General features: G+C 53.0%; 4 protein-coding genes across 6 annotated transcripts in view; 1 reads left to right on the forward strand and 3 right to left on the reverse strand.

Moving 5' to 3' along the window:
- Window positions 1–10,681, forward strand: part of PLXND1 (plexin D1) — a 67,911-nt gene extending 57,230 nt beyond the window's left edge. For both annotated transcript variants that reach the window (XM_033071412.1, XM_033071413.1), the window contains exons 30-36: window positions 337–371; window positions 1,439–1,543; window positions 2,226–2,389; window positions 3,728–3,875; window positions 6,523–6,663; window positions 7,478–7,552; window positions 8,176–10,681. In XM_033071412.1, the coding sequence (XP_032927303.1) occupies window positions 337–371; window positions 1,439–1,543; window positions 2,226–2,389; window positions 3,728–3,875; window positions 6,523–6,663; window positions 7,478–7,552; window positions 8,176–8,292 (785 nt within the window). In that variant the 3' untranslated portion in view covers window positions 8,293–10,681. The remainder of the gene's footprint in view (window positions 1–336; window positions 372–1,438; window positions 1,544–2,225; window positions 2,390–3,727; window positions 3,876–6,522; window positions 6,664–7,477; window positions 7,553–8,175) is intronic.
- Window positions 10,682–12,181: 1,500 nt separating this feature from the next.
- On the reverse strand, window positions 12,182–15,442 carry LOC117002556 (histone H1.8). Its single transcript, XM_042779696.1, has 4 exons — window positions 13,226–15,442; window positions 13,033–13,150; window positions 12,902–12,957; window positions 12,182–12,823 (listed from the first exon to the last, which is right to left on the reverse strand). The coding sequence occupies exons 1-4, from the start codon at window positions 13,505–13,507 to the stop codon at window positions 12,407–12,409; spliced, it is 873 nt and encodes a 290-aa protein (XP_042635630.1). The 5' UTR covers window positions 13,508–15,442; the 3' UTR covers window positions 12,182–12,406.
- A 1,022-nt stretch (window positions 15,443–16,464) lies between these two features.
- On the reverse strand, window positions 16,465–19,417 carry RHO (rhodopsin). The gene is made up of 5 exons (XM_033071598.1): window positions 18,959–19,417; window positions 17,935–18,103; window positions 17,655–17,820; window positions 17,212–17,451; window positions 16,465–16,785 (listed from the first exon to the last, which is right to left on the reverse strand). The coding sequence occupies exons 1-5, from the start codon at window positions 19,317–19,319 to the stop codon at window positions 16,666–16,668; spliced, it is 1,056 nt and encodes a 351-aa protein (XP_032927489.1). The 5' UTR covers window positions 19,320–19,417; the 3' UTR covers window positions 16,465–16,665.
- A 3,479-nt stretch (window positions 19,418–22,896) lies between these two features.
- The window catches only part of IFT122 (intraflagellar transport 122), a 28,719-nt gene continuing 28,051 nt past the window's right edge, over window positions 22,897–23,564 (reverse strand). For both annotated transcript variants that reach the window (XM_033071576.1, XM_033071575.1), the window contains exon 29: window positions 22,897–23,333. In XM_033071576.1, the coding sequence (XP_032927467.1) occupies window positions 23,244–23,333 (90 nt within the window). In that variant the 3' untranslated portion in view covers window positions 22,897–23,243. The remainder of the gene's footprint in view (window positions 23,334–23,564) is intronic.

Raw genomic sequence — 23,564 nt, forward strand, 5'->3', positions numbered from 1 at the left:
TGTCACAGGGCTGTCCCTGGGGAGCTCTTTGAAGATGGGTGCTGGGGATGCACTGCAGGGAGTGCCCCGTGCTGTCTCGAGTCTCTCTTAACACATCCCTTGGGAGACCTCAGGTGCCCCTTAAAGTCCCTCCTAGGGTACATGCCAGGAGCCCCATAATGCAATAAACAACCCCAAAACAAGGACACACACACTGAGACCACGTGTGATTGAGAACACCAGCCTGGTGTTGGGGCTCTTGGGGTTCAGGTGCCTCTTGACATGGAGGTCACCAGGGGAGGTGGATTTCAGTTTGGGCCCCCCTGACTGAGCCACTGTCTTTCTTGTTCTTCACAGTGAAGGATTTGGACACTGAGAAATACTTCCACTTGGTAAGTGTCCCTTTCCTGGCTGCAAGGGTGATGTGTGCACGTGAGGGCTGCTGATATTATCTTAAATGATGTCTGTGGGCTATAGTGTCAGGTGTGAGGAACAGACTGCATCAGGGCTCATTAGTTCTCTAAGGCAGGGTTCAAAGAGGCACAGAAAGGTGATCTGTAGGTAAGCTGTATCTGTAGATAATCTGAGGGCCACGATAAAGGATTATGGGGATGGCAGAGGAATTGCTGTGTCTGGTGGAGCTGCTGGCAGGCAGAGAGCTCAGGGGGGTGTCAGAGCATGGCATGGCAGTGTCAGTGCCAGCAGCAGCCTCGGCTGAGTCACCTGTGGGCAGCTCCTGGCATCCCACCTGCTTCCCAGGCTGGGCAGCTCCGTGGGCTCCTGCTGCTGCAAGCACCATGTGCTAAACGCTGCTAAAAGCTGTCATGAGGAAAGGTGTTATGGACAACAACAACAATATTTTATAGCCTGGTTTGAGGGGTTTTTTCTCTGCAAGCGTTTCCGTGCTGAAGTAGAAGCACATGCACACATGGAGAGCGAGGAGGGAAAAGGGATGGGAAACCAATGCTCACACGTGGAACGATGCCAAGATGGACTCCAGTTGCTTGCTTTGTCATTATAGAGAGTAATTCACTGAACTGACCAGTGGAATATTCATTTTTATTTTGAAAAAGCCAGCATTCCTACACACTGTGCTTTTTCCAAATCCAAGCAAAGCTGGTTTCTGCAGAAGCTGTGTGCACGGCTGCTGGGAGCTCCAGGTGCAGCCCAGACAGGGCTGTGAGAGCCCAGAGGGGCGAGCAGGCCAGTGTGCAAGGGGAGATAGATGGGTTCACTTCCTTCATCTAGGGTGAGAGGCAATAAAGAGCACATGAGAAGCAAATGTCAGAAAAGCTGAGTATTATGGATCACATTTTAAAGCCATATAAGGATGTGTTTATAAAGCATAACTGCTTTTTAATTGAATTTTATATGCAATTGAAATTCTATGCTGAAAGGAAAATTTAGTACGACACTTCCAGGGCAGAGTGCTCTGACCATGTGCTTTATCTGGAACCAGGTTCTCCCAACTGATGAATCAGTGGAACATAAGAAGTCCCACAGACAGAGCCATAGGAAGAAAGTTCTTCCAGAGATCTACCTGACACGGCTGCTCTCCACCAAGGTAGGGGCTGGGCTGCCCTGTTCTTGGCAGGTGGGATTGTTTGTGGCCTGGAGGGGGGAGCCTGCTCCAGGGAACGATGCTGCAGCATTTTTAGTGAGGCTGTCAGGCTCCTGGGGTCCCTCCAGCTTCCCAGCTCGTCCTTGCTGCTGTGCAGTGCCCCATGATCTCCCTGGGGTGGACTGGGGTCTGTGCAGGATTCTGGCTGCCTCAGGGCTTGAGATGCATAGCTGAGGCCTGAACCCATCTCCCCAGAAAGGGATGCTGCTGGGACAGGAGATGGAGATGCTCAGCTGTAGGAGCCAGGGATTTAAATGTCTGTGTGATCTGAGGTCAGATTGGCCCATCTTTAATCGCAGCATGGTGCCTCCCTGAAGCAGAGATCACAGGGATGGCCAGCAGTCTCTGGTCTTCTTTGTCTGTGGTGCACAGAGCAAGCACAGATGTGAGATCACAGCAGTAAGAAAGAAAATCTTGATGCCAAAAGAAATTAACCTCAAATGCAAGTTTATTATATCACTATCCACAGACAAACTGTTCCCTCCCTGCTTTGGCATCCCCTCTCTCCTCTGAATTATCCAGCTGGCAGCAAAGGTTTCCCCTGGTGTGCAGCAGTCACAGCCCCTCTGCTGCTCTCTGGGCTTGGGTGCTGCTCCCCCAGGGTCCACTGTGTCCTTGTCCACAGGGCACGCTGCAGAAGTTCCTGGATGACTTGTTCAAAGCCATTCTCAGTATCCGAGACGACAAACCACCCGTGGCTGTGAAGTATTTTTTTGACTTCCTAGAGGAACAGGCAGAGAAGAGAGGGATCACAGACCCTGACACTCTGCACATCTGGAAGACCAACAGGTTTGGAAGAGGAAATCCTTCTTTTCTTCCTTCCATCTCTTGGGAGCAGCGGCTGCAAAACCCTGGGGTCCTGGACTAACCATTAGATTGCCAGAAGTAGAAGAGGGACTTGGAAAAGAGGGAGGGTGGCAGAAGGGGCTGTGAAAGATGAAGCCAAACACAGGATTGGAGAGCTTTGAACAAATAGGAAGCCCAGGGGAACAGTGAGCTGGAAGAGGAGGCATGGGCAGACAAAGGGTAGAAAGAGCTGGCACGCACAAATAATGAGAGGAGAACTAGGATGATGGGAGAGCAATGGTGTTAGCTGCAAGCACTGGAGATCTGAGACAGTCCAAGACCATGTCAGATCTTGAAACGTCATGGAAATTTTAAAACCAGCATGTTTTGATCCTTTTCATTTGCTTTCTGCCTTTTCAGCCCCTGAGTTAGGTCTGTAGCCAAGCTGAGTCTCTGGGGTGTTCAGGGGACTCTGGGGACAGGGGCTGTGACAGTGGCCTGGTGAGGGAAGGAGCAGCAGGAATGGGTGGAGGAGCCAAAGTGAAGGGGAGATAGTGCAGGAAAGAAACCAGAGGATTTAAATAGAGAGATCAGGCAGCTTGGAGAGTGTCAGGGAGAGGCTCAGCACTTCGGAGACTGTGAAGAAAGGAACTGTTTCCAGCCAACGTGTGAAATTTAAACCAAATTTTACTGGGAGAGCAGGCATGCAGTTACAATCATCGGGCAACAGATCTGCCTACCCTTTACCACCCTCACTGGCCTGTAGAATAAAGACTTACAGTGGTTTTCACCTCTCAGCTGCTCTGAAGGGTAGGAAGGGTGAGCAATAGACTGAAGCTGTGTTGTGGCCAAATCAGCAGTGAAATAACTGAAGGAGAAAATGATGAGAGAACAGAAAAAAAGACAGATGAAATGTGTTCTGTGGGGCCAGGCTCACTATTAGAAGCAGATGATGGTTAGTGTCAGGAAAGAGGGAGAAGGAGATGACACCATTGCTCCAAACAGCAGCAAGTGGGGAAGCCTGACTCACCAGACCCGCAGGGGCAAAGCTGCTGCTGCCTCTCTGAGCCTGAGCTGCTGAAGGAGCAGGGCATGTGTGTGCCTAGAGAAGGCTGTATGTGCCATGTCTTCCAGCCTGAAAAAATATCTTGAGGGTGAAGGTGTGTCCCTGCCCCTCTATCAAGGCAGGGGTCTGTACAGGGATGATGAAATAGCAGAACATATCTCAGCTTTCCTCTCTACTACTCCCTTTCTATCATTATCTTTCCTGCTTTTCTGCCCCTCTTCCTCTGGTACATAAAAACTCATCTCATGTGTGTCCCTGGGTCCTTCCCTCTGCAGCCTGCCACTGAGGTTTTGGGTGAACATCCTGAAAAACCCGCAGTTCGTCTTCGACATCGACAAGACAGACCACATTGACGCCTGTCTGTCAGTGATCGCCCAGGCCTTCATCGATGCCTGCTCGCTCTCCGACCTGCAGCTGGGCAAGGTACATCCCGCCAGGCTCCTGTCAGGCAGCCCCACAGGGACGGGGCTGGGCGGGCAGGGCAGGGCTGGCAGAGGTCACAGCCCAGCCTCCCTCCACAGCTGGCTGGAGCCATTGCTTGGGCTCACACAGCTCCATTCTGGTTGTCTCCAGGGATGTGTTTTTCTCTTCCTTCCCCTCCCCTTTGCTCAGGCTTTAGTTTGAGATTTGCACCTCCTCTAGTAGCCAGGGAGTGGGGACGCAGTCACAGACAGGATGGGTGCAAGGTGGGGACCCCAGCTGAGGGTGGGGGACACCAAGCCCTGTGTGCTCAGGGTCTCCATCAGCTCCAGGAGCTGTCCTGCTGCCATGGCAGAGCCCCTGCTGGCTCTGCACCGTGTCTGAAACGCTTTCTGACCCCGCTGAGCTGCTGCTGCAGCAGACAAACATTTTCTGCTGTTTTCTTAGGCAGGACATTGAGCACTGAGCACAGGTGGGGGCCAGTTCTGCACTGGGCATGGGCAGACCCCACAGGGGAGCCCAGCTCCTCCAGTCAGGGCTGGTTTAGGGGACACTATAATGATCCCATAAAGTAGTTGAGGGACATTTTAAACTCCTAGTGACAGGATGGAAAATGATGTAGCTCCAGGTGAAGCTTCAGTCGTTGTTGGTGATTTCTGCACAGCCTCTCAGCTAGGAGAGAAGCCCAGGAGGTGAGCCAGACTCTGAGAGCACAGGCTGTACCTGTCCAGGTGTCACAGAGCAGGCCTGGCCACCTGGAGGTGTGGGGCCATCCCAGTGCCACCGTCCATCAGCAAACACTGCCACAGTTGGTGTCTCCTGCCGTGTCCATCCCACCGTGGCTGTCCCAGCGTGGGGTTGGAGGCTGGTGGGCTCAGCACAGCAGTGGGGAGCTGAGCCTGCCCCGAGCCAGCCAGGGCTGTGTGAGCCAGGTGCCCTGTCCCAGCCCAGGGCTGCCCGGCAGGAAGACGTCCCATGTGCATATTCATTCTCTTTTCTCCCACTGCCTTGGCCGAGTACAGTGCTGACATTTGAAACTTCCTGACATAAATACGTTTCATTAAGAAATGCTGTAAATCACCCCCCAGCCCAGAGGCTGATGGTGACAGTGTGTGACTTGGGGGACACCCTGAGGTGAGGGGGTGGGCGCTACACCCCCAGCTCCAGAGCTGCAGGAAGCCTTTGTTGGGAGAGATTAATGCTGGAGGAAGATCTAATGAGACCTTGATTTTTTGTTTGTTTGGGTTTTGGTCTTTTTTTTGTATGTGTTACGCAACACCTACAATTTGTCCTTGTCAAGCGGCAGATGAGGGGAAGAGGGGTCAGCTGGAGTCAGACAGCAGATGGAAACACTTTTCTGGAATACAATAGTATAAGTGAATGAATTGTTGAGTAATGTGGGAAGAATAAATCCTCAGCATAAAAATCAGCTTGCATGTACACGCATTTTCCAGACTGGATTCTTCTCTTGGTTTCAGCATGTTGCTCTTGATACTGCAAATGTGAGAGCAGACTCAGTCCATGCATCTACAGTGCACAAGCAGTTAATAAACCAGTGCCTATCTCTTTGTAATAGAGACAAATCAGACACAAATTAAAAAATAACTTAGAGAGGAGGCAGTATGGTTTTCCTTTGTGTTTCCAAGGGAAAAAAAATAATGCTATGAGCAGGCTCTCTGTAAGTTGGCCATATTCTCATAATGCCTTGTCACTGGGTTTGAAAATAAACTGCTGTGGGATCTGGTGCCCGTTTCCTGTTTCCCCTGCAGCATTAGCCAAGCTACAGATTGCAGCAGCAGATTGGAGTCACCCCGGGCTCCTCTATTCTGCCTGACAGAGCCAAGTGTGTGCCCGTGGGCAGAGCCAGCCACTCCCTCCCTTGAGCAGGTCCCCTCCCCTCTCCACCTGCCAGAGCACTGGGGAGAGTCCTGCACACGGTGCTGGTGTGGCAGGACATGGTGATCTCACTCCCTTTGGTGTCCCCAGGCCTGGAGCCGTTCCCCTTGGGGATGCAACAGGAGGGTAGACAGCCAAGTTCATTCCTGGGGTAATGATATCAGGAGGGCAGGATTGCCTGAGGTTAAAATTATTCATGCAGTGTTTGCAAGGAGGGCAGCAGGGTTGTGCCTCCACTGGAACAACCCAGTTGTGTGACTGGGAGGTTAAGGCTGCTGTGTCCAAGCTGACATTAATCAAGAGAATTCAGTATTCTCTGTTAATTACTTTACATGCACTCAATTTAGGCCAGGCAGGCTGGATTAGCCAATGCAAAATAAATCAAAGCTACACGGAAAATCCAAAAGCAACATTTCAACTGACGGAATTCATCTTGTAATTGTCTGGCATTGAGCTGATGGATGTTCAGCTCATGAAGGGCAGCAGGATGGTGCTGTGTCTCCACAGGCACACGGTGCCATCCACAGATCCTGGGTGTGTCTCAGCCCTTGTGCCACGAGCTGTTCCATGCCTTGGTGCTGCCCAGCTCCACGCTCCTCTCTGGCCACAGCTGGCACCAAAGGCAAAGCTGTTGCCTGCACCAGCTGTAGCTGAGGTCCCTGTCTGATGTCAGTGCTCTGGTCAGGCAAACAGGATAAGGTTTTCAGCCAGGAACAGCCCAGTGCCTGAGTTTGGTGTCTCGCCCTTGCTCTAGGACTCCCCGACCAACAAATTGCTGTATGCCAAGGAGATCCCTGAGTACCGGAAGATAGTGCAGAGATACTACAAGCAAATCCACGACATGCCCCCTCTGAGCGAGCAGGAGATGAACGCCCACCTCGCCGAGGAGTCGCGGGTAAGGGGTGGAGAGGATGGGGTTGAGCCTGCAGGCTCAGTGTCCTGCTGGAGCCTGGCAACAGCAGGGAATGCATGGGGGCTGCCATCAGCTACTGCCTACATGCTGGAAGGAGCACACAGGAAAGGATATTTTGCCTGAAACTTCCACACACAAACTTCATCTGACCTAATTCCAAGCATCTTCAATTACTGCCAGAGCTGCAGTAAACACCCATGAGTTTGCTTGAGCCTAACTAGCTCTGGCACCAGTGGGAGTAGAGAGCAAAATTCAGTGCCAAAAAGCCAGGAAGTTTGGACATAGATTTCTGCAGTCCCACAGCCACCCAGCCAGCTGGCTCCCAGGCACAACTGCCAGGGACAGCCCTGAGTCCCAGGCAGCCACTGGCAGCCAGCCCTGGTACCAGCCACAAGAGCTGGAAGCCACATGCCAGATTAGAGTCCTGCCAGCGATGCACTGCAGGTTCCTCAAAATCAAACCTTCTCTCCAGGGTGTTTTAGCTCTGAGCACCAAGCAGGATTTTTCTGCTGATATTCTGCAGTGCAGCTGATGTGCTGCTCCCTCCTGTGAAATGGCTTTGGGCACACAGGGATATGCAGTGCTGCTCAATGTGGGTATTTATAGCTGGCTTTGGAAAGACCAAGACCTATCCTGATGCAAGCAAATGCACCTTCCTTAAAAATCCAGCTGTACCAATGTGACAGTGAAGTCAGCCACAATCTGCTTTTACTGTGGTCAGTGCCTGCTGGCTGGGAGGGAACTCACCTGCCCCATCCTGCTAATATTCTCCCTTCTCTTTTCTGTCTTCATTAAGAAATACCGAAATGAGTTCAACACCAATGTCGCCATGGCTGAGATATACAAATATGCCAAGAGATACCGCTCCCAGGTGAGTGGCTTTTACAGCTCAAGGGCTCTGGGCTGCCTGGGAGGGGAGGAACCATCTCTGCAATAACCCCAAAGACACCTGCATCCAGTCCCGCAGAATAGGGATTATCAGGTGTGCATAACTGCAGTACATACATAATAGAAGCAGATGAACCTGCTTTCTGTCCCTTGGCTGGCAACTTCTTGGAAGAGAAAGTTGGCTATTCCCAGCTGATCTTAATGGCATTTGGCTGGGCTAAAGAAGGGCTGCCAGATGTATAGACCCTTTCAGGAGAGCAAAACATGCAGATAAGGTCCACCCCCAAAATAACTTGCACGCGCTGTCCCATCAGGGCAGTGGCCCTGGCTGGCTCCTGTCCCTCTGCAGCCTGTAGGCTGGTGCTGTGCTCTCAGCTCTATCACAGTGCATTTTTTACCATATACTATTCCACTCCTAGCCCTGACCAGGAGCCCCAGGAGAACAGGGGTGCCAGGGGTGTGAGCACATGGGCTGTAGGGAAGGGTGGGCTCCCCCCTTTGGAGCTCTGGCTGGGATTTGGGCTCCATAGGTCTGGTGGGGGGAGCTGGGCTGGCAGGTGGGCACCCCAACTGCCTCAGCACCATGCCTGCCTGTGTCTCCCACAGATTGTGGCTGCCCTGGACGCAAACCCCACGACAAAGCGCACCCAGCTCCAGCACAAATTTGAGCAAGTGATTGCGCTCATGGAGGACAACATCTATGAGTCCTGCAGTGAAGCCTAGGCCAGCTGCAGTCCTGGAAGTGACCTTTCTTGCAGCACAGTGCCACAAGGGAACCTGCCTTCAGCTGCAGGCATACCTTGGTCATACTCAAACCAGCCTGTGGAGGGGGTGGGCCTGGCCATGGCTAAAAGTTTGCCTCACTTCCCAAGAAGCCACAAGACAACTTTCCGAGCAGCTAAAACTCCTCTGGTCTGCACTGTGGCACCCATAATTTATTTGCTGTTGCCAGCCAGAAATGGAGGCATGGCCCTTGTGGCAAGCTCAGTTCTCCACTTTCCCTTTGGTCAGCACTCCGTGCATCCCTGTGCGTGGTTCCTCGGGACGGGGCTGCAGAGGCTGGAACAGACACAAAGCAGAAAGGTCACCTCAGGGAGTAATGACCACAGACAGCAAGGACCATCATGGCCCGAGCTCCCACTCCATCCCTCCAACATCCTTGTTTTTCCAACACCAGGGACTCTTATCAGCTGTTCACTATCTGCTGCATTCTGTGTATATTTGTGCCTTTTAATTTTTGTACTGTATGTGTAAACATAACCACTCCTCCATCTGAGACTTGGGCAGCGCAGGGAACTTGGGGCTGAGACAAAGCAGTTGCTTCCTGAGCAGCTAAGGCATGGTGAAAGCACTTTATCCCTAGTGGAGACAGGAGTGTGGAGCTGCAGGGAGCACAGGCTGTGTTAGCAGCAGGGCTGTTCTGCCTTTTCTGCTCTCTCATGTGCCATGCATGGTGAGCTGGAGCACAGTGGGGAGGGAACATTCCCCAGCAGTCACAGGCACACTCCTGGACAGGGTGGGGGAAGCACTGAGCCCCTCACTCCTGCCCTGCTGGCCCCACACGTGTCCATGGCACTGCACCACCTCAGCCCAAAACCACCACTCATGACAGCCTTCTGACAGGGGCATCCAGCCCCACACAGGGAAAAACCAGGCAGCACTGGCTCTGCCTCTCCCTGTGACCATCACCAAACACGAGGCCAGTCCTGCAGAGGTGTCTCCTAAAGCAGCTTGTTGTGCTTGCTTTGGGCCCAGCCCTGTGGCTGCTACCTGAGAGTGAGCCTTGGCTGCATGGCCTGTCTGTTTTCAGCCCTGAAAGACGCAGGGACCAGACCCAGCTGCTGTCAGCCCAGCAGTGACACAGGCCAGCACAGCATCTCCAGCACCCAGAGCTGCAAACTAAGGCAGAGTGTTCCAGCTCAGGCTGGGGTCACTGGGAGGGTCCCAGTGACACAAAACAGAGCTTGCCAAGACTGGACAGCCCAGTGCCCCGCTGCCAGCCCAGCCTGGTGACCTATTCTCCCTCCTGCAGCTGGGGAGATATGACTGCTCTGGTGCCCTGCGTCACACAGCCCTGCAGAGGCTGGACACAGCCAGCACCACCTGTTCCAAGTCAGCATTCCTGCATGGACAAAGGCCCCTGCCCACAGGGCTGACCACCACAGCTTGAATTGCCATATAGGACAGAAACACAGTTACTACCTCACTGCAGGAGGGTGTAAAGGAAGCCTCTGTTAGTCATCCAGCTGGCTAGGATGCAGTCTGGCATTGGATGACTTCGTCCACCAAAACTCCTGGGTGATTCAGTGCCATGGACAGGTGGTCTCCATGCCATCATTTCCAGTAATGCCACATTTGTCAGAAACCAGAACATCAGAGTTGTGTATGTGTACATAGATATCTATTTTAAAACAAACAGTAGACTTTATCCAGTATGTTAAAAGGTGGGGAGGGAAAGGGGGAGAACAGAGTTTTTTTTTTTAAAAAAAGAATACAGAAAAAGTATGTACACTGTGGAGGTCCCAATGTCTTTGCTGAGGATGTGGCTTCAGAATAGAAACTCTAAGAATGTAGCTGGGCTACATTTTATTTTGAAAGTGATTTCACAAAAATTTCTTGATGTTTTTGTCTTTTAGAAACTGTGAATAGCTACCAGATATGTAGGCGGGCCCAGCACAGGAAAGGTCAGGGTGAGAAAGGACCAAGGTAGCAGAGAATGTTGAGCGTGGCTGGAGGCAGGGAAAGGGCCATGGAGCTATTAGCCCCATGTTGTTTGTTTCAGGGAAAGGATACAGGTGAGCCAAGAGTAAATAGAGTTTGCCTCCAGGTGCTGTGGCTGGGCCATGTATTGGAGCTATTGTTTTATTATTTAATTTTTTTCCAAAGCCAAAAAGAAAAAAAAAAGGAAAAAATAAAAAGTAGTTGCTACAACCATTTAAAGGAGCAACTTTAGCAGAGGGTTTGTAGTGATGTCTTGAACCTCCGAGCCCTTTGTAAGATGTTTTTAAACTTTGGCACGTGTTGTGGGTGTAGTGCCCTTACCTGCTGTGTAGTGGAAGTGGCAGACTCCTGGCAAAGCCTATCTTTGTAATAAAATAAGGTGCTGAACCTATGAAGTGCAGTTCCTGCCAAGCACATGGGGAGGACACATGGAGAGGACACCTGCACAGACAAGTTTTGAACATGCAAGACAGACCATGTATGGGGTCAGCAACCCAGTGAGAACAGGTTTGTAACCCTCAGGGCTCTCCACACACCACTCCAACAGCCACAGTTCCATCCCAGAGCAGGCACAGGAGGGGATAAGTTGGCCTGAAGACAGCAGCACCTGAACTCACCAGCACTGTGCACATGAAGATCAGTGACCCCACAGAAGCAGCTGTGGCCAGGCACCCCCACCTCTGCCAGGTGCCTCCCTGCACTGCCAGCCTCACTGCAGCTTCAGCACCCTGACACCAGCTGGGGCCCAGGGCCCTTAATAACCATAGCATTGCTAAATTTTCCCCTCCCCTAGTAAAAGCTGCACTCTCCAGACACCAGAGGGATTTTCTATTTCCACTAGGGAGTGGATTCTTTGCAAAGCTAAATCCAGCCAGTAAATTATTTGGCTTTTCTCAAAGCTAGAGGGCTTTGCATTTCACACTTGGTGGCTGGTGAGAGGGAGGACACAGCTCCTTCCTGGCAGTGTTGGGGACATTGCCACACAGGTGAGTGGTGCTCTGTGAGGCCATCCCCATTTGAGAATCCAGTTAACTCTGCACAGTTACTGCTGCCACATTCCCCACCCTGTTCCTGGGGACACACAAGTTCCACTTCCATTAAAGAAGGAATACAGTCAAGACTGAAGTTTAAGAGAAGTTAGTTTGCTCAGCTCTTGCTTAAGCCTCAAAGCAAGGCCAGGAGCCTTGGAGGGCAATGGCAAGGCCAGTCGCAGATTAACAAAATCCTCTTTAGAAAGAGTTTTACTTACACTTATTTTCTCCCACTGAGGAGGAACGTAACCCTTTGCACAATCAACATGACCTTCAGAAGGGTCCTGCTCTGGGCAGAACCAGAGAAATTCAGGCAATTGAAGCTATTAAATGGAAGTATGATACACTGACCCACAAGAGCTCACAAGACAAGTTTGTAGGTGAGAACTCCGCCATAGACTGGCAATAAGAGCACAAGCTGTGCTGGAGGCTACAGTAACACCCCAAACTTGGTTTTTGAGCCCCAAGATAAAGGTATCTTCCTTTTACCATAGTTAAAGCACAGGCTGCTTCACCTCTGCTGGGAGACACTTGCCCATGGCATGCACCCAGACCTGCCGCCCTGGTGCTCCTGTAATCCCAGCTTAGCCAGGCATTAGCACAAGGGCAGCCAGGACAGCAGAGGGTTGGACACCTCACACAGGCTGTGGGCACCATGGCTCCTCACAGCACCAGCCAAGCCTGAACATCTCTGTTCCTGGGGATGTCACCATGCTGTGTCCCTCGGGGTCCCTGCCCATCACCTGGCACTCTGTCAGCCTGCACACAAACTGCCCCCAAACCCAGCAGCCCCTTGGCACCACAGCTGGGGACATGATGGGACAGAGAGAGCACCTCTCCACGAGGGCAGGCAAGGCAGCCACCTGCAGCACAGCTCACCACCATGCCATGCAGGTTGAGGACACGGCTCAGGGATGTCAGCACAGCCATGGAAGCACAGGGACCCACAACAGTCATGGCATTCCATGAGGCAAGTAAAGACACTTTATTAGAATGAGATGAGCACAGAGTTAAAACCTGTCCTAGGGACTGAAACCAGCCCAGACCCCAAGGGCCTGGGGCCAGCTGAAGCAGAGCTAAGCTCGCTATGGAGCCTTTTTGTCTGCTGCCACAGGGGCTGCCTTCTTTGGCCTGGCCTTCTTCCCCTGCCGAGCTCCTGGCATCACCCGGGGCTTCTTTGCCTGATCTTGACCTCGCTGTGCCTTGGGGGCATTCTGCTGTGCCCCCTTTGGCACCTTCCCCTTGCTCTTTCCCCTGGGGGGCTTTTGGGGCCCCTTCACCCCAGCACTGGCAGAGCTGTCACTGCTGTCACTGTCACTGTCTCCTGTGCTCTCAGCAGCCAGGGCTGTGCTGGGTTTGGAGCGTCCTTTCCGGGGGGCCTGGTGGTGGCTGGCAGCTTTTGGGGCCCCAGCAGGCCCCGTGCCACGAGCCTGGGGCTGCTCAGCAGCTTGAGGATGCTTTGCTTTATCACTCCTGGGCTTCTGTGCTGCTGGAGGCTTGGCCTGGAGGGAAGGGAAGGCAGCAGCTCAGGGTGTTGTTACGCCATGAGCCACCCCACCCTACTGTTGGCCCCCACTCACCTTCACAGGCTTCGCCTTGGGCTGCTTGGTGGCTGCTGGCTGCTGCTTGGTGGCACCTGCAAAGAAGGGATGAGTCCAGACCGGGCCAGGCAGTGTGAGCTCGTTCACAGCACCAGCAGCCCTTTCCTTACCTTGCTGTTGTGCTCCTGCCACAGGGGCCTGGGCAGCCTTGGCGGCTCCTTTCTGTCCCGGCTTTCCGGCCTGGCCGCTCTCAGCGTCTGCCTGGCCCAGCTGCTTCTTGTGGGCTAGCTGGAGGTGAGAGAGGAGTCAGCAGGGCCAGCAGCACCTCAGCCCAGCCCTGTGGCTCCAGCAGCCCTTGCTCACCTTGAAGGTGCCCGTGGCCCCCACAGCAGAGGAGTTTTGGGGCCGCACCAGCTCCCCACAGCTCAGCCCCTTGCTCAGCGCCTGCTTCAGCAGGTACTTGAGGCGGATGGGGTCCACACTGGGGTACTTGGCCAGGATGAAACGCTTGATGGCCACAACAGAAGCGCCTTTCTTCTCATCATGGGCCCGCAGAGCCTCTTTGACCATCTGCAGGGTGGGAGGGTGCTGGGCCTGACCACGCCGGGCGACACCAGAAGCTTTGGCTGCTAAAAGAGGGATCATTTGGGACTGGAGCCCACTGCTGAGACACTCACACCCCCCGCAGCCTCAAAGCCCCCAGAAGTCAAGCAACCACAACCCTGCTCATCTCTATAGCCCCCCAGGGACCACAGCCACCGTAGGTCAGAGCCTGAGCCCAAGCTCCAGCTCTGAGGAGCCCCACAGCACTTGCAAACCCCTTACCTGTAGGCTCCATAGCGGCACACAAACCCAGGCAGGCACAGACACCTCTCTCCACAGCACCCAAGCCCTGCTATCACATCCAGCTCACCTCCATCCAATTTATCTGATGAACAGCCGGGCTGCAGGTGCTAGTTGTCAGCTGCTAATTGCTCTGGTGGAAGCAGGGTCTGGAAGTTGATGGCCCTTTGCCAAAGCTTTGTGAGGGGCTGGAGGGAGAAGGAGCACATCTAAGCAGAGGGTTTGGGAAAGGATGAGAGATGGGGGTTTTGCAGGCTGATCACCCTGAACAGGCAGACAAAAGGTGTCTATTTGCTGCAGGCTGGGTGTTGGGGTGCTGCGACTGCAGCTTGCTGACAGCTCTTGCTGTGGGGTTCACAGGGAACCAACCCAGAGCATGGGGCACCCCCAGACCCATTGCCAGTGTGAAGGTGGGATGTGCTGTCTTCCTTACCAAGCATGGAAATGGGACTCATAATGGTGGTGGGAGGGGAAGATTCCACAAGTGAGAGGAGGAAAATTAAGAGTTTCTTGGTGAGCCAGCAGAGACAGGAGGAGCAACTCTCTCCCGGTATCCCCAAGCGTCACAAGCAGGACAACAGTCTGCCCCCACGCACTGAATTCCACGTTCAGGGGAGAGCACTCCCAGCCCTGGGGCAGCCATGCCACTTCCACGACCCCTCCATGCAGGCACCTGTGCTTGTGAGGAGAGCCTGAGAACAACACCAATGGCTCTTTGGTGTAGAAACAGTGCAGATGTCCTCACTGCAGAGACCATCCACCTCAGGCAGGACTCACAGGGATTTTGTGTGCACTGTCTGTTGGAAATGTGAGGAAGTTGTAAGGCAGGGTTGCATGATGGCAGGACTGGCTCATGGCCATCTCAACCGGCCACAGAAATGCACCTGAAAAGCACTGCCCACAGAGACCCTTGTCAAGATCTGTGCCCACCTCTTGAGCCCAGGGGCCAGATCCTGGCTGAGGTGCCAGTAGGAGCCAGGCCTGGAGCAAGGAGCTGGGAGACAGACCCATTGCCTGGAGCCCCACACGCCCTCCTCCTCCCCAGACCAGCACCAGCCTGTTTATTGCTTCATTTCCAGTCCAATTCTGAATTCCCCAGGAAGGGGACAGTGGGGGCACAGAAGAGCTGCTGGGGCTGGCACCACATAAGGTTTGGGCGCATTTCCTCATCCTGGATCCATCCATCCATCCATCACCTCTCTGGTAGCTCTGTGATGCCTCCTTGTTTGCCCCTAGCACCAGCAGCAGCAGCCAGGTGGCACAGTGTGGGGACAGCCTGTGGGCTTGGGGCCAGGCCTTGTGCCAGGGCTGGTCCTCCATGGGCAGGAGAACCACAGTGCCGGGCATCACCACACTCCTGTGGAGCACAGCCTCACGGACAGCAAATAAACTCTGAATCCTTCCTCTCTTCCCTCCAAAACCACATCCCAGATTTGGAGTACATGAATCAGACAGCCTAAACACTGAATTATTCATAAAACTCTAATCTTTAGATTTCACTGAATATGCAGAAGTATCGATAAAAAAAATAATGAGAGAATTGTACTTGCAAATTGCTCTTTATTAAAGGTTTAACTCGCATGGGCTCTATACATTCCCTATTAGTCCTTGCAAAGCTGCATAGGATTAGAAATCAGAGAGGATAATAATGTACAAAAATAGTTTCAAATGTTGATAACACTGAACAGTGAGAAAAACATCTTATTTGTATAACTGAACTAAAAATAAAAATGAAGAACGCTGCTACAATTGCAATATGCCATCTTGTAGTGCTTCGAACATATGTCGGCATGGCTGAGCCATATGCTCTGGGTCCTGCCTGCTGCGGCGTGCAGGAGATCAGCCCTGTGCCCAGCAAGCCTCCAGAGCACCAGCGCTGCCCAAAACCTCCTGCTGGGCCAGAGCCAAACTGACCACAGCCAAAACGGGCAGGGGCATGGGCAAGCTTGCTGGGGGCTTGGCCCTAGGGGTGCAAAGATGCCTAAGGAAGAGAGATTGGACTGCAGGGAAGGGGTGCTGGGGGCCATGGAGCAGAGCTGCTGCTGAGGGTGCAAACTCTGTCTGTGTGCTGCTGTGCAGTGCTGGAGACTGAGCACAGAGCTGTCCTGGAGCCACTCGTGGCTGTGCAGTGCTGGAGGACTGAGCACAGAGCTGTCCTGGAGCCACTCGTGGCTGTGCAGTGCTGGAGGACTGAGCACAGAGCTGTCCTGGAGCCACTCGTGGCTGTGCAGTGCTGGAGGACTGAGCACAGAGCTGTCCTGGAGCCACTCGTGGCTGTGCCGTGCTGGAGGACTGAGCACAGAGCTGTCCTGGAGCCACTCGTGGCTGTGCCATGCTGGCAGGGCCCTCTGTGCCACCTTCCTGCCAGCAGGATCCATGCACTGCTGTCTGTCCCATCCCCCTGGAGGAATCACAGCGTCTCCCAGGACTTACGGCAGATGGGACAGGGACAGAGCTGGGAGCATCTGGCAGAGCTGGGGCACTTTGCAGCAGTCAAACCTGCTCTGGGCAGACAGAGCACGATGGGCTGAGCGACTGGCAGGACTGGCTAGGATCCAGCTCTGACAAAAGAGCCAGAAAGTGGCCCCAGCTCTGGCCCCGGCAGCAGGAGATGCAGAACATGCCCTGGCTGGGGTGTCAGGGTGGGTTGAGGGAGGCAGGGACAGCTCTGCCATGGCCCAGCAGAGCTCTCTGACCCAGTCTACACTCAGAGAAGGGGCATGAGCTCTCAGCAAGTCAACAGAAACACATGGATTTTCGCCAGAGGAGCTAAGCCTTTGCATTTTAATTACAAAACGTGTGTACACATTTTCAGCCTTGTTCCCAGGGTTCCTAGTGCCAGGAGCGAGGAGCCTGTCCCACAGGGCCTTGGCCACGGTGAAGCAGGGGCAGGACGTGGCGGCGGTGGGGCTAAGGTGCCCCCAGGGCAGCACCCCAGGGACTGGCTGCTCCCAAGGGGCCTATGCAGGAGAGACCTGGCTGGTGGAGACGGACGAGGTCTCTGTCTTGCCAGCAGATGTGTCCTCGTCACCCAGAGGGTTCTTTCCACAGCAGAGGGTTGTGATCATGCAGTTACGGAACTGGGAGAGAGGGAAGCCGGGGTGAGCCAGCTGGACACCACGCAGCTCTAGCTGCAGAGCTGTCTTTAAACCCAGCAAAGCTGCTTGGAAGCCCCCAGTACTGCGGTCCAGGAGGAGCTATGTCTGTGTGGAGTCTCCTGCCCCACTGTCTGCTTCCCATCCCATCTCCTGCCAGCTCTGCCTGCTCCCATCCTGGCTCCTCCATCACCCCAGCACCTGCATTATTTCAGGTGGAATGGTCTTGCATTTGTGAGATTTGTGCAGCACCAAGGATGAGCTGCACAGTTCCTTTCCCTTGTGCCAGAACTAGATCTCCTGGAAACAATTCCCTCTGCTGACCACTGGCACCCTGAGATGCTGTCACTCTCTGCCAGCTGTTATAAAGAGAAACACAGAAAAGGAGTTGCCTGGCACCCTGCCAGTTACCTGTTTGTTCATGACGATGTAGATGACAGGGTTGTAGATGGCCGAGCTCTTGGCAAAGAAAGCTGGGATGGTCATGAAGATGGGCCCAAAGTCCGATCCCTGGTTGGTGAAGATGTAGAACGCCACACTGGCATAGGGGACCCAGCAGATCAGGAAGGAGATGACCATGATGATGACCATGCGAGTCACTTCTTTCTCTGCCTTCTGGGTGGTGGCAGACTCCTGCTGCTGGGCAGCAGCCTGCGGGCAGAAGGGAATGGAAACAGGGCACTCAGGGGCAGGGTCAGGGTAGTCAAGCTGCACATCTGGAGTTTGCTATTTCCCTCTTCAGGGATGGCTAGGCTGGCCCCTGGAGGGCCCTCCTTGTCACCATTCTTGAGCCTGGTGTGAGCCCCTTGCCAGCACTGGGGACAGGGGTAGCCCTACTGGCCACTGGTACCCACCTCCTTGACAGTGCAAACCAGGTTCCCATAGCAGAAGAAAATGATCGCCAGCGGGATCATGAAGTGAACCACAAACATGTAGATGACAAAAGATTCGTTGTTGACCTCTGGCTTCAGAGTGTAATAGTCGATCCCACACGAGCACTGCATGCCCTCAGGGATGTACCTGCAAGGTGAGCCCAGCAGGTCAGCACCCAGCAGAGGAGATGGGCTGCAAGCCACAGCTGAGCCACCAGCCAGGCTCCCACACCCCTGACACCGGCTCCAGTGCCTTCCCTACCTGGACCAGCCGAAAAGTGGGGGAGCTGCACATGCCAAGGCCATGATCCAGGAGAAGGCAACACCCATGATGGCATGGTTCTCCCCGAAGCGGAAGTTGCTCATGGGCTTGCAGACCACTACGTATCGTTCGATAGCCAGGACCACCAGTGACCAGAGAGCAATTTCACCTGCACCAGGGAGAGGGATAGAAAGGAGCACAGGGACTTTGAGCAACAGAAATAAAAACACCCAGATGGCAGCGTGAGGCCTCCTCAGACTGATGTTCCTGAGGACAGCCCCTGGCAGCAGTTAATCTCCACCATCGGTTCAGAAAGACAAATGAAGAACAATCAAGGGCAGATGAGGTAGGACAGTATGAGAAGACCCCTTCTCACTGTACTGCTGACCCACAGGAACCACTTTGCTGCAAAGTTTTGAGATTCATGGCTGATAACACCATTCATCTCAGACTTGCACCTGCAAGCCTGTGGTCACACTCTGATATGCAGCAAGTGCCCAAAGCTTCCCAGGAAACTTGTGCCACAAGGACCAAACCAGTGAAACAGTAGCTGTGGCTGATGGAGGATGGCATTTTTAGACACACAATTTCTGTTTAACATCTGTTTGGTTCCATATCAGGATGGCATGGGGAGGAGAGCTGGCTCTGCTTGCCTCTACCATGCACCAGTGGCAGACTCAGCCCTGCGAAATGGGAGGAACACAATTGTCATCTCTCGAGTCAGAAAGTGAGCCAAGGAGATGCGCAAATCCAACATCTGCAAAATCTGCTATTGGCTGCTTTTCAGTGCTGCACTCTGGTTCTCAGGATACTGAGCAGGTGGCTCCCAAAATAACACTTTTTTTAAAAAAAGTGTCACTTGTCCTACCCAGAAACATGGCAAGTGGCCTCAGTCCACATCAGCAGCAGATCAAGGACATTACAGGTCCCATGTATTTCCAAGATCATCTGCGTGTTTTCCCTCCCAGTACTAAAATCCAGGGAAATTCCTGACAGAAGACATTTGAATATTTGGAAAACTTACCGCCCAGTGTGGCAAAGAAGCCTTCGATGTAGCACCCTGTTACTCCAAAGACAAAGTACCCATTCATGGAGGTGTACATCGTGGTTGTGAAGCCTCCAAACACCATGAAGAGGTCGGCGACCGCCAGGTTCAGGAGGATGTAGTTTAGAGGTGTGCGGAGCTTCTTGTGCTGGATGGTGACGTACAGCGTGAGGAAGTTGATGGGGAAGCCCAGCAGAATCAACATGAACATGTAAGCAGCCAGCGCTGAGAACTTCCAAGGCTCAGCCAGGTAGTACTGGGGGTACTCAAAGGGGCTCCGCACCACCCCGGTCTTGTTGGACATGGGCACGTAGAAGTCTTGGCCTTCTGTCCCGTTCATGGTTGCAGTTTGTGAGGTGCTTTCTCTCTTACTCTGGGAGTTCTTTTGCAGAAGGAAGAAATTGCCTCTGGAATGGAGCTCCTGCCACCTCTCAGCCTTCACTGTCACCCCAAGGAGAACCAGTTAAACTCTCCCCCACAGGGCACCTCTTATAAAGTGCCCCCAGGGTAAGCTCCAGGCTCTGGTGTCAGCATGATTAGGGTTTAGAGAATTATTAATCATAATCATCCCAGGGTAATTGGCTTTCCTGGGAAGGTGTTAAGGTGACACCAATTTCTGGCCAGCACTGTCATTGTTGGAGACCACGGCTCATGGTCACATATATAAAGAGGTAGCTCTGCACTGCTGCGTTCATTTGGAGGGGCTCACACCAGCCAGCAGTGCCCTTGCACAGCCTTGCTCTTCCTTTCCCTTCCCCCTAAAAGGAGGGACATGTGTGGTTCAAACGCCAGGACTGTGGGTTTAGGGGCTGGGAATGGTGGCCAGGCTGGGCAGGCGTGGTGTGGTCCCTTGGTGACAGAGCAGTGTCCCAGCCCCACTCTCACAAGGGGACTGTGGATCTGTGAGAGCAGCCAGTCCCCACTGCAGAGCCACCCCCACACACTGCCATCCCTGTGGGAGGCTGCAGAAGCAGCATGACCAAACCTTCTCCACATGCTCCAGCCACCTCTCTGCTCAGGATTTGGCTGTGGGGGTTTGACCACTGTGAAACACTTGGTCCACTGGCAGGTTACCAGTTGTGCCACCTCCTCTGCGCCTGTCCTTGTATCTCATTTGGGTCATGCCAACTGCATTGGTAACACCTAATAAATAGCTGTTATTCCATCCATCCTGGACTGGAATCACTCTGCAGTGGTGCTGAGAAGGCTGCTGGACCAGGGCACTGATGGGAGGTTCAGAGCTGAGGCCAGCGCTCAGCTTCATGTGCTGGTTGACAGACAACCTCAGGCTCCTCAAACCTTGCATAATCGCCAAACTCCACAGGGAAGGCTCTGCTTGGAGATTTCTGTGCCCCCTGTGTCTCTCTGACTCACCACTGTATGCACTCAGTTGTGCTTGAAACATCCCCTGTGCCAAACAGCCGCTGAGTTACACGCTGTCTTTCCTTAATTTTTCAGAGGCAGTGGCACAAAACGCACAGGAGGTGAGCACAAAGAGAGACTGCCCCTTTGCAGGTGGCAGGGCTGGAAGGGAGCTGAGCACCCACCTCCCCTGGCTGTTCTGGCTGCGCTGAGGGCTGAGCTGAGCGCTCCTCACACCAGGAGCAGGTGAACGCCAGGGCCCCATCCAGGACAGGAGGATGTACCAGAGCTGCTGGAGCACATGGGGCAAGCTGGGCAGAACTTCATGTCCTCTTGGCTTTAATAAACTTCCTCCAGTCCTGGCCTAGTTTTCACCAACCTTCCTTGTGGGTTAGTTTACTAATAAGTTTAATGGGAAAAAGCACAAGGCACTGTACTCTCCTTAGAGCAGAGACCAAGCAGGGAAAGCTGCCCTCTAAGTGGGGAAGGTGGAAGGAGCTGAAGTGCTGGCACCACAGACTAGGGCAGACTTTGCTGGCTGCCCCCACAGTCTCTGGACAGTCCCAAAGATCTTCCTTCACCTTAACATGAAAACACCAGGTCCTCACACGCACTCTGCTCACCCTAAGTCCTCTCAATTAATTTCTCACACTTGTTGCCAAGGCCAGAGCAGTACCACTTTCTAACTGCAAATGCAGCTCTTTACACTTGTACCTTGGCACTCAGGGATTAAAGGTTTATTTCCTAAAACACTTTAAGCTGATGCAATAAGCCACTGCTGAGGTAGCAGCTGCTGTGCAGAGCTTAGGGCTGGCGTGCGTCACTGCTGGATGCAGCAGTGTGACAGCTGAGAGCGAGAGGAACGGGGCAAATTCCTCACAGCAGCTTCCAACCAGAGAGCTGTGGTGGGACCTCTTGTACCTCCAGGGCCTTCTCAGCATGAAGCCAGCTGGTGGACTCCATGGCACAGGACAGCCTGGACTAGAACACCTTCATCATGTATGAGACATGGAGAGTCTTTCTGCACAGAAAAGCCCAAAACACTTTTCAAAGTTAGGCTATATTCGCAGAATTGTTTAAAAAAAATAAACATTCCATTTTGTCTCTGTGTCACAGCAAACCCTTTCTCTTCTTTTTTATACTTTTTCATTCCCACTGGCTCTGCACAGCCAGCTCTGTTCCAGAAGGAGCTGAATTCCACCCTGGCTCCCATCTCAAACAGCATTGTTTATCCATGTCAATAGCAAAGTCTTCACTGCAAACAGTGACAGCTGAGTCAGAAAGCAGACGAGCTGTAATTAGAACAGAATGTTTTTAAAGTGGTAAATCAAGCAAACTTGGTCAGGAACCACTGAGGGACTCGGAAACCCGGCAGTGTGATTGCAGGATCTCCTTTTCCAGAGGAACTGGAGCAGACACACATCCCGTTCACGTGCAGAGCGCTGCTCCTGTGGGAGCTGCCCTCCCAGCACTGACCACCTCAGCTCATGTCCTTTCCCACCCAGGGTGAAGGCTGGAACAGACAGGCTGCCATCACAACAGAGCTCGTGGCAACATGGGCACAGCTCCTACTGGGTTAAAGTCAAGAGCCACAGCACTTCCCAGCTCCAGCCAAACTGGTTTCCTACAGGAATCTTCCCACTGCTGGGAACGACCCTGTGGCCATGCTGGTGAGATTCCCCTGCCCAGGGAATCTCTGTTGGTGTTGCTGGCACAGAGCTCAGTTCCTCCCAGCACCGTGGGGTGCCGTGGGTGTCTAAACTGGCACTGGGAATAGAGCAGCGCTGCAGCTGGGGCTGAGCACTGGGGTCTCCATCCTGCCTGCTCTGTCCCGTCAGCAACAGCCAGAGAAGGGCTGGGAGCACAGGGACAGACCTGGCACAGCTGGCCAAAGGGGTGTGCCACCCCAGATGATGTTGTGCTCCAAAATAAAAGCTCGGGGAAGGGGGAGGAAGGGAGGATGTTGTGTTTGTGGTGTTTGCCTTCCCAAGTGACAGCTATTCACGCTGAGCCCTGCTCTCCAGGAAGCAGGGAATAAATTCCTTCTTGCTTTGCTTTGCTCGCACACAGAGCTCTGCTTCAGCTATTAAACTGTGTTTATCTCCATACAGGAGTTTCTTGGCTTTTGCTCTCCCACTTCCTGCCCAATCCTGTAGGGAGAGTGAGCCAGGGGCAGCCTGGGACTGATGGCCCCGTGTCTTGTGCCTCCACACACGGCTGCAGCAGAGAGCAGCGGGTCTGTCTCCTCCCAGCTGCACACTGAGCTCGCCCTTGGCTCAGGACTGACACCGGGGGATGCTGGGGCCACCGTGCTCAGCAGCACTCCCTGGGCACAGCCTCCATGGCAGCAGCACGGAGCTCAGGTGAATCCCACACAGGTTCAGCCACCACCTGCCCCAGGGTGTCTGTGAGATGCCCCCAGAGCCAAGAGTAGTGGAACTCTTCAGATTGTATTTGGAGGACTCTAAATACTGTTTTTGTCTAAATGGAATAGAATGGAAAAAGAAATTCAAGATCAGAAGCATGAGTGTTATAGCAAATTAGGGAACAATAAATAGTGAAAAATAGTCCCATTTATTTGAAGATCTGTCACTAACTGGTGTGTGTTAAGAAGTACAATCTGGAGTAAAAACTACTACTCAAAGGCCGAACTTGATCCTAGAAACATTCCTGTAAAATTCTGTGGCAATTCAGCTGCTTGCCTGGAAAATCCAGAGCACATTCACAAAACCCAGACATTTTAATTTAAAAAAATAGTTACAATTCTTCAACTTGTTCCACTCTTACATACAAAATGAGACAAGATGACGTAACTAAGTTATTACAAAAGCTCTACAGGACTAAGTAGTGTTTTGCCAAGCCATCAGAGGAGTCTGTTGTTGAGGTAAAAGCCTGGTTTTCTTCATTGGTTTGATTCCTCTGTTCTCCTCCGACAGAATGGACAGCAATTATTCTGGAGTATGAGAAGCTCATAGTCTTCTGTGTGAAACATCTGCAAATTAGGAACAGATTTAAAACAAGTTAGCCTGTACTCTGCTCAAAGAAAATGCAAACTGAGCTCAATGGCTGCTCAATAGCACAGATATTCTGGAACTACCATCACAGAGGATTGTTCCTCTGGTCTCAACCACCTGAGATCCTACAGCCTGGAACAGAGCAGCAAGCACTTCAGAGACCTCTGACCGTGCTGCTGAGAAGGCACAAACCCATTAAATACTTTTGC

The sequence above is a fragment of the Catharus ustulatus genome, chromosome 13 (genome assembly GCF_009819885.2).
Source record: "Catharus ustulatus isolate bCatUst1 chromosome 13, bCatUst1.pri.v2, whole genome shotgun sequence".
NCBI classification, from domain to species: domain Eukaryota; kingdom Metazoa; phylum Chordata; class Aves; order Passeriformes; family Turdidae; genus Catharus; species Catharus ustulatus.